General features: G+C 43.9%; 1 protein-coding gene across 1 annotated transcript in view; it reads left to right on the top strand.

Moving 5' to 3' along the window:
• The window catches only part of OXGR1 (oxoglutarate receptor 1), a 32,866-nt gene extending 25,712 nt beyond the window's left edge, over positions 1-7,154 (top strand). The window contains exon 3 of the mRNA XM_055127707.1: positions 6,132-7,154. Within this exon, the coding sequence (XP_054983682.1) occupies positions 6,132-7,154 (1,023 nt within the window). The remainder of the gene's footprint in view (positions 1-6,131) is intronic.
• The last annotated feature ends 4,867 nt before the right edge of the window (positions 7,155-12,021 follow it).

Genomic DNA, 12,021 nt, shown 5'->3' with positions numbered 1-12,021 from the left:
GGTTTGCAGTACACGTGCTGAAGGTTTATCATAGGTGTCCCTTTACCTCCTTTCAGCACTCAGTTCTTGTTCCGAGTGATCATTTCCAACTGTCATTGTCACCGTGGGAAGGGATTAGTGTTAACGGCCCCTTCTGACATGCTCCGGCAGGGCAGCGTATAATAGGATCCAGTGAAAAGACGTTTTCGTGGAGGCCCCCTTGATGTACAGGGCTGGATTCCTGCTGCTGATACGCTCAATAAAAGCCCAGAACTCTGGCCAGGCAGGAAGGGTTCTAGGAGTCAGACCTTGATGCCAACCCTCCTGGGGCAAAGTCCAGGCGCTGCTGCCCCCACCCTCCCCCCGTGAACACTCCTTTTAGGGAGTCCTGATGGGAGAAGCGCCAGTCCAGGTATCCCCGGACTGCAAGTGGCTGCCTGGAAGTGGCTGCCTCGCCCGCGTTTCCTCGAAAGCGGGCACTCTCCCCCTGCTTGCCAGGGCGGGGACAGAACGCGCAGGGGCTGGCTGGGGAGGGCGGGGCCGGACAGGGCGGTGTGAGCTGGGCTCCCTTTGTCCAGCCACCCGTGGCAGAGGCGACCTGTTCCCTGTGGTGGTGACCAGGTGAGCAGGAGGGACCAGGGTGAGGGGGTGAGTTGAGCTGCAGTGTTCTTGCGGGCACCCGGAGTCTAGGGGAGTAACACCCCTAGGACGCCTACGGAAAAACAGAAGGGTGAACCAACCTGGACTCTCTTAGGGCAGCAGGACGGAGACTGGGGGTCTTGAGGGGAAAGAGAATCCTAGAATGGCCAGAGATTTGGAGGCAGGAAGAAGCTTACACTCTTCAAGACCAGACCCGGGGACTCAGGAAGGAGTTTGGAGGAGGGGGTCTTTGTAGGCAAATCTCCTGATGCCTCTTTCTATCACCTTTCACCCTTCCCACTCCTGGACCCAAGAACTGTCACTGTCACTGTCATCCTGTTGCTCATGGATTTGCTCAAGCGGGCACCAGTAACGTCTCCATTGTGAGACTTGTTGTTACTGTTTTAGGCATATAGAATACGCCACGGGGAGCTTGCTAGGCTCTGCGGTGCCAGGGAGATACTCTCGGTAGCTTGCTGGGCTCTCTGAGAGGGACGGAGAAATCAAACCTGGGTCAGTGGCGTGCAAGTTGAATGCCCTACTGCTGTGCTATTGCTCCAGCCCCAAGAAAATCCACAAAATTTCCTCTCTCATTGGTCTCTTTTTTGTGTGTAGGGGGAGGGTAGTGGTTTTTGTTTTTGTCTTCTGTCTGTTTTGGTTTGGTTTCAATGTTATAAACTTGGTGGTTTCATTTAGATGGTCTCTAAAGCTTCTGGAATGCATATGAAAAGCATGTAAGATGTATGTTAAAATGGTTTTGTACCCACAGGTATCTTGTTTCTGAGATGACATAGCTTTTGTTGCTGGTTCCCCAAAGAGCTAAAAATCATTTTGGGGTCCTGCCCACCTGGCCAATTCTAACAAATCTTAACTGAGTTGCTTGGGGTGAGGAGGCATTCCTTTGAGGTGTGGTGAAGGGAACAAACTCTCCCCCACCACACAGACGTGTCTGCAGGAAGAAAGCACCTGTGCTGCATGACTGGGGAGTCATGGATTTATAAATAAATAAGGAAAAATGTGGTGCATATTTGTGAATGAACAATCCATGGAGTTTCTTCTTGGTCCACAATCACAGGAGTCAAGGGGAGGTACATAATTCAAGGTCATACCTTCTTGGTCTACTGAGAGCTTGGAGAAAGGGTGAGAGACGGGTGTTGGGGTGTTGACCTTGCACTAGAGCAGTAGCAGGAAGACCCCGGAGAGCAGGGAGGAGAGGCAGCCCCCGGGGAGGGAGTGGGGTAATTGGGTAAAGATTTAATACAAAATGAAAAAAAAGCTCTTCTTTCCATTTTCATTCTGTTTTCTTCTCACCAAATGGACAAGAAGAGTGTAAGGGTGCAAAGTAGTCCATTGTACCCTTTGAATAAATGGGATTTTGGGTCCTCCTTTCTGTGGCCACAGCATCTTGGGATCTTGGAACTATTAGGTTCATAGAGTTAGGAGTGTGGTTCTCAAAATGTGTGTCCCCCAGACTCGGCTACTTACAGCTGATCTCAGATGATCATAAGCTCTTCCCAGTTTCAGAGGCGGGTGGGGCAAGTGAAAAATATTTTTGTGGCTGGCTTGCTTGTTGTACGCAATGGTGCATCTTTGGTGTTTGCCTTAATTGACATGGCTTCCTGTGTAGCTCAAGTGTCTACTGGGTCACGTGGAAGCTTATGGTGACTGTGACTATGAGTTTCTAAAGAGGAACTAGTACTAGGTGGTCTGTATCCTCCCTTGCTTGGGAAGGCACCGCATGATTCTCTAATGTCCCTGTGCTATACAGTGTTCTTTTGAATGTGGGGTCAGGGTAGGAGCAACAAAGAAGCCAGGACTCTGGGTAGCTGGAGGAAAGGGGTAATTTCATTCTCTTTCACTCTCAGCCCCGAGCCACAGAGGGATACTCGCTGCCATTTTTCATGCTACACAGATCTTTGGAAACCCCGCCCATCCTGTGGATGAAATCTGTGAATGAAGAGTTAAATTTCTTCATCACCTCCTACTCCCTTCTTTCCAATCACCCTGTTTCCTTAAAGTCTGAGTGAAACTGTTTATCCCAAATCGTAAAGCGGCTGTTTCTACCTACAACCTTTCCTGGTATAATTAATGTTTACAATGATCCCATCACATGACAGGGGATGGCTTTGCGGTGACAGAAATTTATCAATGATGACAATTGCCAGGATCATTGCAATTCTCTTGACTTTAAAAACACTCAAGGGGGCTGGAGCAATAGCACAGCAGGTAGGGCATTTGCCTTGCACTCGGCCAACCCGGGTTCAATTCTCAGCATCCCATATGGTCCCCTGAGCACCGCCAGGAGAATTCCTGAGTGCAGAGCCAGGAGTAACCCCTGTGCATCGCCAGGTGTGTCCCCCCCCAAAAAAATCATAAAGACACTCAAGGAACAAACATTAAAAAATAAAAAAAACAGTTGTTGCGGGTTTTACTCATTCTCCCCCACATTCAGTCTGCTAATATTCCTTATTGCTCTTTCATGCAACCAGCAAATGTTTACTAAGCACCTTCTGGGTGGCCCCGGGGCTCCAAGATGACTTTATGATTCTGCTTTCAAAGCCTTGGTAACAGGCAGAAAGAGTGAACTGCCTTGCCTTGCCCTCACTCTTCTGTCTGCGCGAAGCCACATTCCAAGAGTGAGGAATTATCTGGAGAAAGCGTTAGACGTTACTGAATCAGTCTTTAGGTCTTTGCACCAGAAGCAGCAAAGCTAGTGTCCTCCCGACTTCCTCAGGCATCCCGAGAACTGCCTGCCTCTTGTGTACAGCACAGAGATGCCATCCACAGTGGTCATGTGGCTGCAAAGTTCTGTCCTGCTGAGCACAGCCTGCATGGCCCCACGTTTCCACGAGCACCAATTAGGCTACAAGGAGAGATGCCTCTAGTTTTGAGCCATAGTGCGTGGTTCCCACTTTTCCAGAACATTCTGACTTCTTCTACTGCCCTGTGGCAAATCTTACATCTGAGGCCTATTCATTCTCCCAGTTGTACCAAATAAAAGAAAGAAATGCTTACGCTCATACCAAATAAAATGCTTACGCTCATATACAAATTATGCTCATTCCAGTCTGCATCCCGAGAGATGAGCGTGCTTGCGGCCCAACCAACGGAGTGAATGTTGCTGATTCTGGGTGGATGGAGTTGGACGGGTCTGGAAATGCGTCTGCTCGGGGCTGTGAGAAGCTTTAGCTGCAGGGCCTAGTGGCCACGGCAGAGGACACAGGTGTAGCACTTACCTGGCATTCTTCAAAACTGTTTATGCGTTTGTACTCGTTTAATCCTTTCTCCACACAAAGCCATCGGTCTAATAATGCCCCTCTCCAGCCCTGATCGCAGATGGCAAGTCTTTGAGCTCTTCTGGGTGGAGATTAAGCTCATCTTTTGAGCTGCAACTACTTGCTTCCTTCTTGCCTACTCAGGTGGAAGAAAGGCAGCATGGAGGGCCAGAAAGATTGTATAGTAGGTAGGGTTCTTGCCTTGCATGTAGCCAACATGGGTTCAATCCCTGGCACTCCATATGGTCCTTTGAACACCACCAGGAGTAATTCCTAAGTACAGAGCCTGGAGATACCTTCAACACCACCAGGTATGACGCAAAAGCTGAGAGAGAGAGAGAGAGAGCCCAAACTGCCCTTGTATGGATTCTGATTAATCTACTAGTCTTGTGACCTTGACCAAAATACTCTCTTATTGTGCCTTAGTTTCCTCATCTGTAAATTGGGCATTATCACAGCAGCATCAGAGGATTTACAGATTAGGATACACGTACAATTTAATGAGCCGTTAGTATGTATCCCAAAGTGTTCTTTTTGTTTTTTTCTTTCTTTTACATCTTGGACACTGACAGCTCCTGTGAGAGAGAATTAGGTTTTGTTAAAATGACTCTGGTGCCCATCTTCCCCAGCAGATGGAGATAGTGGCTTGTACATCTGCATGTGCCATTTACTTTGCATCTCAAGGCCCTGGCAGAGTGCCTAATTAACACACAATGGGCACTCCGGAGGTGTAAGTGGTTGCATGCTACCCTCAGCTATTTACATGGGAATAATAAACTAATTGTAAGGAATTCTTTTTTTTAAAAAAAATAATTTCCATGTTTTTCTCCTTGCAGAAATTTACTGTCAAATTTTTAGAAAGCACCCCTGAGCACAAAGCAGGAAGTAAAACACGCCACCTCTCCCAGCCTCTGAGAGCACGGCAGCACTGTTAGGGACACTCCTCAATGGTAAAACTGAAATCCAAGGTCAGGATTTGTGGTCCAAGCTGGTAAGCTTGCTTGAGACAGCTGCTCTTCCGCTTCTCCCACTCCAGAGGCACAAGTGACGCTGACATTTAAGGCGGGCTGGGACAGCTGAAGTTTGAAAATTAAATTTACTGTACATAAAGCATTGCAATGCATGAAACTGACATTTCAATTTTTCCTTGAGTTTGATAGTTTCGTGCCTTTATTTTTCCTTTTCTATCATTTAAAACAAATTCTTTCCCCCACCTCCAATTCTTTTCCCTTTGATGGTGGTTCCATGTGTTTGTTACCCAAGGAGGCATCTTTGGTTGTGTAGCTCACACTCTTGGTTGCAGGGTTCACCAGGCAGACTAGACTTGTGGTGGCACTGGGGACCACAACATCAGTCTGCGTGGCAATGTGGAGTGGAACTGGGCATCCAACTCAAAGCCTTATGCGGCAAGGCCTGAACTTCCCTGCACCTCATTAGTTTTTAGGATAATCTTGCTTAAGAAGCAGCATAGTGAGATAAGGCGAAAAGAGGATCACTTTTTGGTTTGTGTTGTGTTGTGGTCATACCTGGGAAATGCTCAGGGATTACTCCCGAGTCTACACCGGAGAATTCTTCCTGGCAGTGCTTAGGGGAGCAGATGGGATTGAACCAGGGTCGGCTGCATGCAAGGGAAGCATGCTATTTGCTGCACTATCTCACCAGCCTCCTGAAAGGGAAGAACTTTTAAATCAGACAAACATGGGTTTGACTCCTGACTGAGCCTTCAGATTCATTTTCAGGGGCTGGCCCCAAGATCTTCCTCACACCTGACTTATTCTGTAGAATAGACCAACAAGAAGTATTTGTCAAGCTTAAGGATGCACACTGGTAAAATGCCTTGAGGGTGATTCATGGTTCTTGTTAATATGAACTCGGATACCCCATAGTTGGCCAAACAGCAACCTAAAGCAGATTGTTTTCAAATAGTTCTCCCCCAATCTCCCCCGTCCTTCATTATCTTTCTCATGAAACTTAGCGTTTATTTTATGATTACCTATCTTTAGTAACATGCCCCATGGTCATTTTCTTGGAAATCCAGTTGTTTCTCCCGAAGAATCTCTTTTGAGAAGGAAGAGCAAGTAGCAAATTTAGAAGGGTGTGAGAGCAGTTTTCAGTTAAGAGTAGATCATTGTTTTCATTACCTTATCATTGATGTTTTCCATTTTCCTTTATCAGAGTTACCTCTCAGTCGATTCTCATTCCAACCTGAATACTCTCTGCTTGCTCGCAAGATGAAAGGAGACAGCCACGAATGAGCCACTCATGGATTGGGCGAGTGCCTCTGATTTCCCCAATGACACGGCTACTTTTAGAAATTGCACTGATGAAAAAATCCCACTCAAGAGTCACTACCTCCCCCTTCTTTATAGCCTCATCTTCCTGGTGGGCTTTCCTGGGAATGCGGTGGCCATTTCCACATATGTCTTTAGAATGCGGCCCTGGAAAAACAGCACCATCATCCTACTGAATCTGGCCTGCACGGATCTGCTCTATCTGACCAGCCTCCCTTTCCTGATTCACTACTACGCGGGCGGCGAGCACTGGATCTTCGGGGAGTTCATGTGCAAGTTCATCCGCTTTGGCTTCCACTTCAACCTGTACAGCAGCATCCTCTTCCTCACCTGTTTCAGCATCTTCCGTTACTTCGTGATCATTCATCCCGTGGCCTGCTTTTCCATTCACAGAACACAGTGGGCAGTGGTAGCCTGTGTGATGGTGTGGGTTGTCTCGCTGGTGGCCGTCATTCCCATGAACTTCCTGATCACGTCCACCACCAGGACCAATAGATCCGCCTGTCTGGATCTCACCAGCTCGAATGACCTTCTCACCATCAAGTGGTACAATCTGGTTTTGACCACCATCACGTTCTGCTTCCCCCTGGTGATAGTGACACTCTGCTACGCGATGATCCTCTACACCCTAACCCAAGGACCTCAGACTCACAGCTGCCTGAAGCAGAAAGCCCGGAGGCTCACGGTCCTCCTCCTGCTGGTGTTTTATATATGTTTTTTACCTTTCCATATCTTGCGGGTGGTTCGGATCGAATCTCGCCTGCTCCCCATCAGCTGCTCCACTGAGAATCAGATCCACGAGGCTTACATTGTCTCTAGGCCGTTAGCTGCCCTCAACACCTTCGGAAACCTGTTGCTATATGTGGCGGTAGGTGACAACTTTCAGCAGGCCGTCTGCTCAATGGTAAGATGCAGAGCGGCTGGGAACTTAGAGCCAGCAAAGAAGATGAGTTGCTCAAACGAGCCTTGACATGCTAGGTACGTCCAGCCAAGAAGGAAGGTTTGCGGGCACTTTTCCTACGACTGCTGAGAAGTCCCAGATTCCTCCCTCAATGGAACTCTGAGTAAATATCGTGTATTCGGGTAATTGTGCCAAAGTCAGGGAGAGAGCAGGAAGCTTTTTCTTTTCTTTTGTTTTCTTTTTTCTTTTTTTTTTTTTTTTTGCTTTTTGGGTCACACCCGGAGATGCACGGGGATTACTCCTGGCTGTGCACTCAGGAACCACCCCTGGTGATGCTCAGGGACCACATGGGATGCTGGGATTCGAACCCGGGTCGGCCACGTGCAAGGCAAATGCCCTACCCACTGTGCTATCACTCCAGCCCTGAGCAGGAAGCTTTTGCAATCCTCTTAGTGAAATTCTCTCTTGTGTCTAGGTAAGGATTAAAATAAATCCGGGAAAGGATTCAAATGAATCCGGGGAAGGATTAAAATGAATCCAGGAATGGATTACAATGTTGAGCTGCAACAATTGGAACTCAAGACCATCTTGAAGGAATAATAATCACACCAAATTATTATGAAGGTGGAAGCTCACACACTTGACTTTGAACTCGCCGTAAATTAGTGGCAGAGCAGCAGAAGAAAACCACTCTTTTCTTTATAATTTCATGTTCCCTCCTATTGAAACTACTGGATCCCGGATGCTTTAAGGCATTAATTGTGTTCTTTTCTTATATTCATATCCTGAAAAACTATTTGATACATTTTGAGATGACTAAACTGTGTTTTTCACTAGGCTTTCATTAGTTGTATCGATCAGAGCAAGCCAATCAGGTGCGCATGAGACAATCACTCTCAATGCAAGGACCCTAAAATTAACACCTACAGTAGATTTGACATATTATCTCTTTATTGTGGATCATTTGAAAGCTATTATTGAATTTACTAAAAATTATCAAATTAGATTAGTAATACCAATATGTCATGGGGAAGAAGCAGCTACGTTTTGGGGAGAGAGGGAAACAGATAAACTTTTAAACATTCATATATTATATTGGGGATTCAAATAATCTAATATAGTTTTGAGTCCTGAAGGGAAATCTCCCAAGAAATACTAATCCTCCTTAAATAGCTTTTTCTTCTGTAACTCATAAAGGCATGATATCTATTGTAACAGCTAAAGCTATTTTTAAATTGCATGTGTGCTTAATTATCACTAAGTGTAAATATTTGAGAAGATGCCTAGTCTGGATATTTAAAAGCCTAGTAAATGTGTTATACAATTAATAAACTAATTTAAAAATCACTGACTATGATGGTAATGTTTCCCAGTGAAAATGCAGCTTTATCACTGTTGTATTTACATGAAATTTATGCACTCCCAATCTAGAGACTAGAAATAAATTTAAGAATTAATTAGAGAGTAAGCCTGGGATAGAGGATTTAAACAAAGAAAAGGTACCATGGAAACTCCCCATGGTTTTCAGGTGCTTCACCTCGGAGATAGACTGAAGTGAAGATGTTCCAGAAGAATCTTTGCAAGACAGGCTGGTGGGAGAGAGAAGAAAGGCGTGCGTCTGGCAGAAACTTCTCTATATGGTATGAGTCTCTCCATCTACCATCTTCTCCTTTCTAGAGGACCTAATGTTCCCATCCATTATGTTATGAATGGGCACATAATGGGATCCAAAGGTCCACTGGAAACTGGAAGTTATCCCTTCTCCTCACTGTTTCTCTTCCCTGTTGTTCACAAAGGTCCAGAACAGCTCTGGTACCCTCACAAAGTATAATCACATTACCCTTTATCCCACTGCTGTGGTTATTCTGGTACTAGACACAAGACATTTTACTTTCTCTCCTCTCTCTAACCCTTCTTACTCTAGAGATTTCATCCACCAAAGCCAAACTTCATGTTTATTGCATTGTATCTCTAGTGCCTTATTTTTCTCCTTCTTCTTGGCAAATTTAGAACAATGAATCATCTCCCTGGCATTAGTTCTATCCAGTGTCTTTTGGTTTCTCAGCAAATTTGGCTCCCATATTTAGCCTCACTTTCTCAAAACAATTTTTAAAAGATTTGATTAGTGAATCACTGTGAGATAGATCTTTACAAAGCTGTTCATAATTTGATTTCAGTCATACAGTGTTCGAACACCCATCCCTCCACCAGTGTACATTTCCCAGCACCATTGTCCCCAGTTTCCCTCCATCTCCTCCCCCTGAGTCCCCTCCAAATCATTTCTGTTACACTGGGTCATTGACTCAGCTCAGGAACAAGCAGAATTTTTCTTTATCCCCAAAGTATCCTTCCTTCATTCAGTTGTGCCATCCCCTTCTCTAACCTGCTCCTACAGTGATGGATCAAAAGCTGATTACTATCCGCTCTTGTGGGCTCTTCTGATAGTATATAATCCCAAAGACCCAAGCTCAGTTGGATGCAAGGGTCAGGTAAATTTTCAAAGCAAGGAATTCTGGGCTAATTGTGCTGTAAAGTGCAGTTTGGAACTGAGGCCAAAAAAAGAGAACAATGGTACTTCTGAGATAAACAGAGTCCCTGAGATCTTTTCTCATTCAACCCAGATGTAGGCAGAGAAAGTCAAGAACAAAGGGGCAGAGTTCTTGTCCCCTCTTAAGGAGAACTAGCTGGGCAGTCATACCCTAAGGTTGGAAGTCAAGATCACTGTACCCTAGAACAGAATTCAGAAAACAATTTTTTTTTCAATATCAAAAACCCAAAGCACTGCCACTTTTTCTTTTTAACTTTGGAGCATGCACATTTCCAAGTAGTCACATAGTAAGATAAATAGGCAAAATGAATTCAATATATATGTCTTCTTTTTAGCAACAATCTACATTTTACCATTCTTGTTTCATTGATCGTCTCTCACATGTATTATGAGAATGTTGAAAAGAAATCCTAGGAAGCCTGGTCATTTCAGCTATAAATGTTTCAAGATTGCTTCAGTATTAACAACCATAAATGTTAATACTGTTGTAAATATGGTACTTACAATGCAACAATCATTAAACTAAATTTAAGAAAATAATAAAATTAAGATAAAGCATATGAGTCCATGACATTATCAATGATCAAATCCATATTTTATTTTTCCCATTACCTAAAAGTGTCTTTTTTTTTTTACAGCTGACATTTCAAATCATGCTCCAAACTAGGTCCAAGTCTTACATTTAGTTAAGTCTATTGATTGTTTCTGAATCTATTACATTTCCTTATTTTTATCTATTGGCATAGTTTTGGAGGAGAGGTTGGGCCACACTGCAATGCTTTTAGGGTCTACTTCTGTTTCTTTGCTTAGGAGTCAACCCAGGAAATGCTACGGGCATCATATGCAGTGCTGGGGATTGAACCTAAGGCAAGACCTCGAGCCCTGTACTATCTCTCTGAACCTACCTCCTGGTACTTTTAACTAAAAAGAGCAAGATGTTGTTGGTCCTTAATTTTTGACTTTGGTGTTTGTCTCTTTGAATTCTTTTAGCTGTTTATCGTATTCTTCCATATCCCATATAATATTCTTCCATATCCCATATTTACAATGAATTAGAGAACTGAGAGTTGAGTAGATATAGATTCCTTCCTTCCTTCCTCCCTCCTTCTCACCCTTTCTTCTCTCTCTCACCCCTTTAGTACCCCAATGTTTTTCTTTTCTTTTTTTTTTAATTCTGTTTTTTACAGAACATGAATTCCCCTGATGAGGGATGGACTGCTCAGCTACTCCCTACCTTCATTTAATGAATGATCATGAGTTTAATGATGCATCAGCCTGATACTTTCACCCAAATTTCTTCAATCATCCCCACCTTCATAGCTGATTCATAAGCATGTTGCTAAGTCAGAATATATTTCAGTCCCCTATGACTGACACAGAATGAGATAATCAAAATCATGACTGTTGCACTGTCATTCCATTGTTCATCGATTTTCTCGAATGGGCACCAGTAATGTCTCCATTATGAGATTTGTTGTTACTGTTTTTGGCATATCGAATATGCCATGAGTAGCTTGCCAGGCTCTGCTGTGTGGGCAAGAAACTCTCAGTAGCTTGCCGGGCTCTACGAGAGGGATGGAGGAATTGAACCTGGGTCAGCCACGGGCAAGGCAAACGCCCTACCCACTGTGCTATCAGAATGTAGTTTATTATCCAAATGGTTTCCTGGAACTGAATGATTATTTTAAAGTCCTGTATCTCTCCTCCTCTCTGTGTCTGCCATTTTCCTCATGTGTATTCATCTAGTGATTTCTCTCCTCGTATGTCTATGCATTTTGATGGAATGACCAAAGATACATTAAAAAATATCATTGAGGTTTTTCATCTAATTGGCCATGAAAATAAACTTGGAAATATATATTTTTTAATTTTGGTGTTGGTCAGTGTACTCTTGGTTTGTATTTGTTTCTCTTGCTTTCAATCTATTTGTGCCTTGATAGTGAAGCTGTGTTTCCTGGAGAGAGTCTAGGTCCAGTCCTGATTTCTACCCAACCAGTGATTTCCACTTTTCAATTAGTGGACTTACATTTAATATGAAGATGGGTATGTTCATGTACTCTCATTTAATGTGACTGTTAATATAGTTCGTGAACCATTTTCCCATTTTATCTTCTTTCTGTTTGGGGGTTTGTTTTTCTGGGGGTTTGTTTCTATGCTGTTTATTCCTATTTTCTCTTCACTGAATACAACATTTTTAATCATCACTTCATTTTCCTATTATCTCCTTAGCAATGTATCTTATAATTCTGTTTTATTCCAATGGATGCTTTAGTACTTTTGATGTGTTTCCTCAGTTACCAGAAATCACTGAGAGTCAGTCAACACACATGCTTCATTATTTTATTGTGTTCACGCTACCTCACACACTTTTTTTTTTTTTTTTAATTT

Source organism: Sorex araneus, chromosome 1, assembly GCF_027595985.1.
Source record: "Sorex araneus isolate mSorAra2 chromosome 1, mSorAra2.pri, whole genome shotgun sequence".
NCBI lineage: Eukaryota > Metazoa > Chordata > Mammalia > Eulipotyphla > Soricidae > Sorex > Sorex araneus.
The sequence above is the reverse complement of the archived record's forward strand: the minus strand, read 5'-3'. Positions and strand labels throughout refer to the sequence as shown.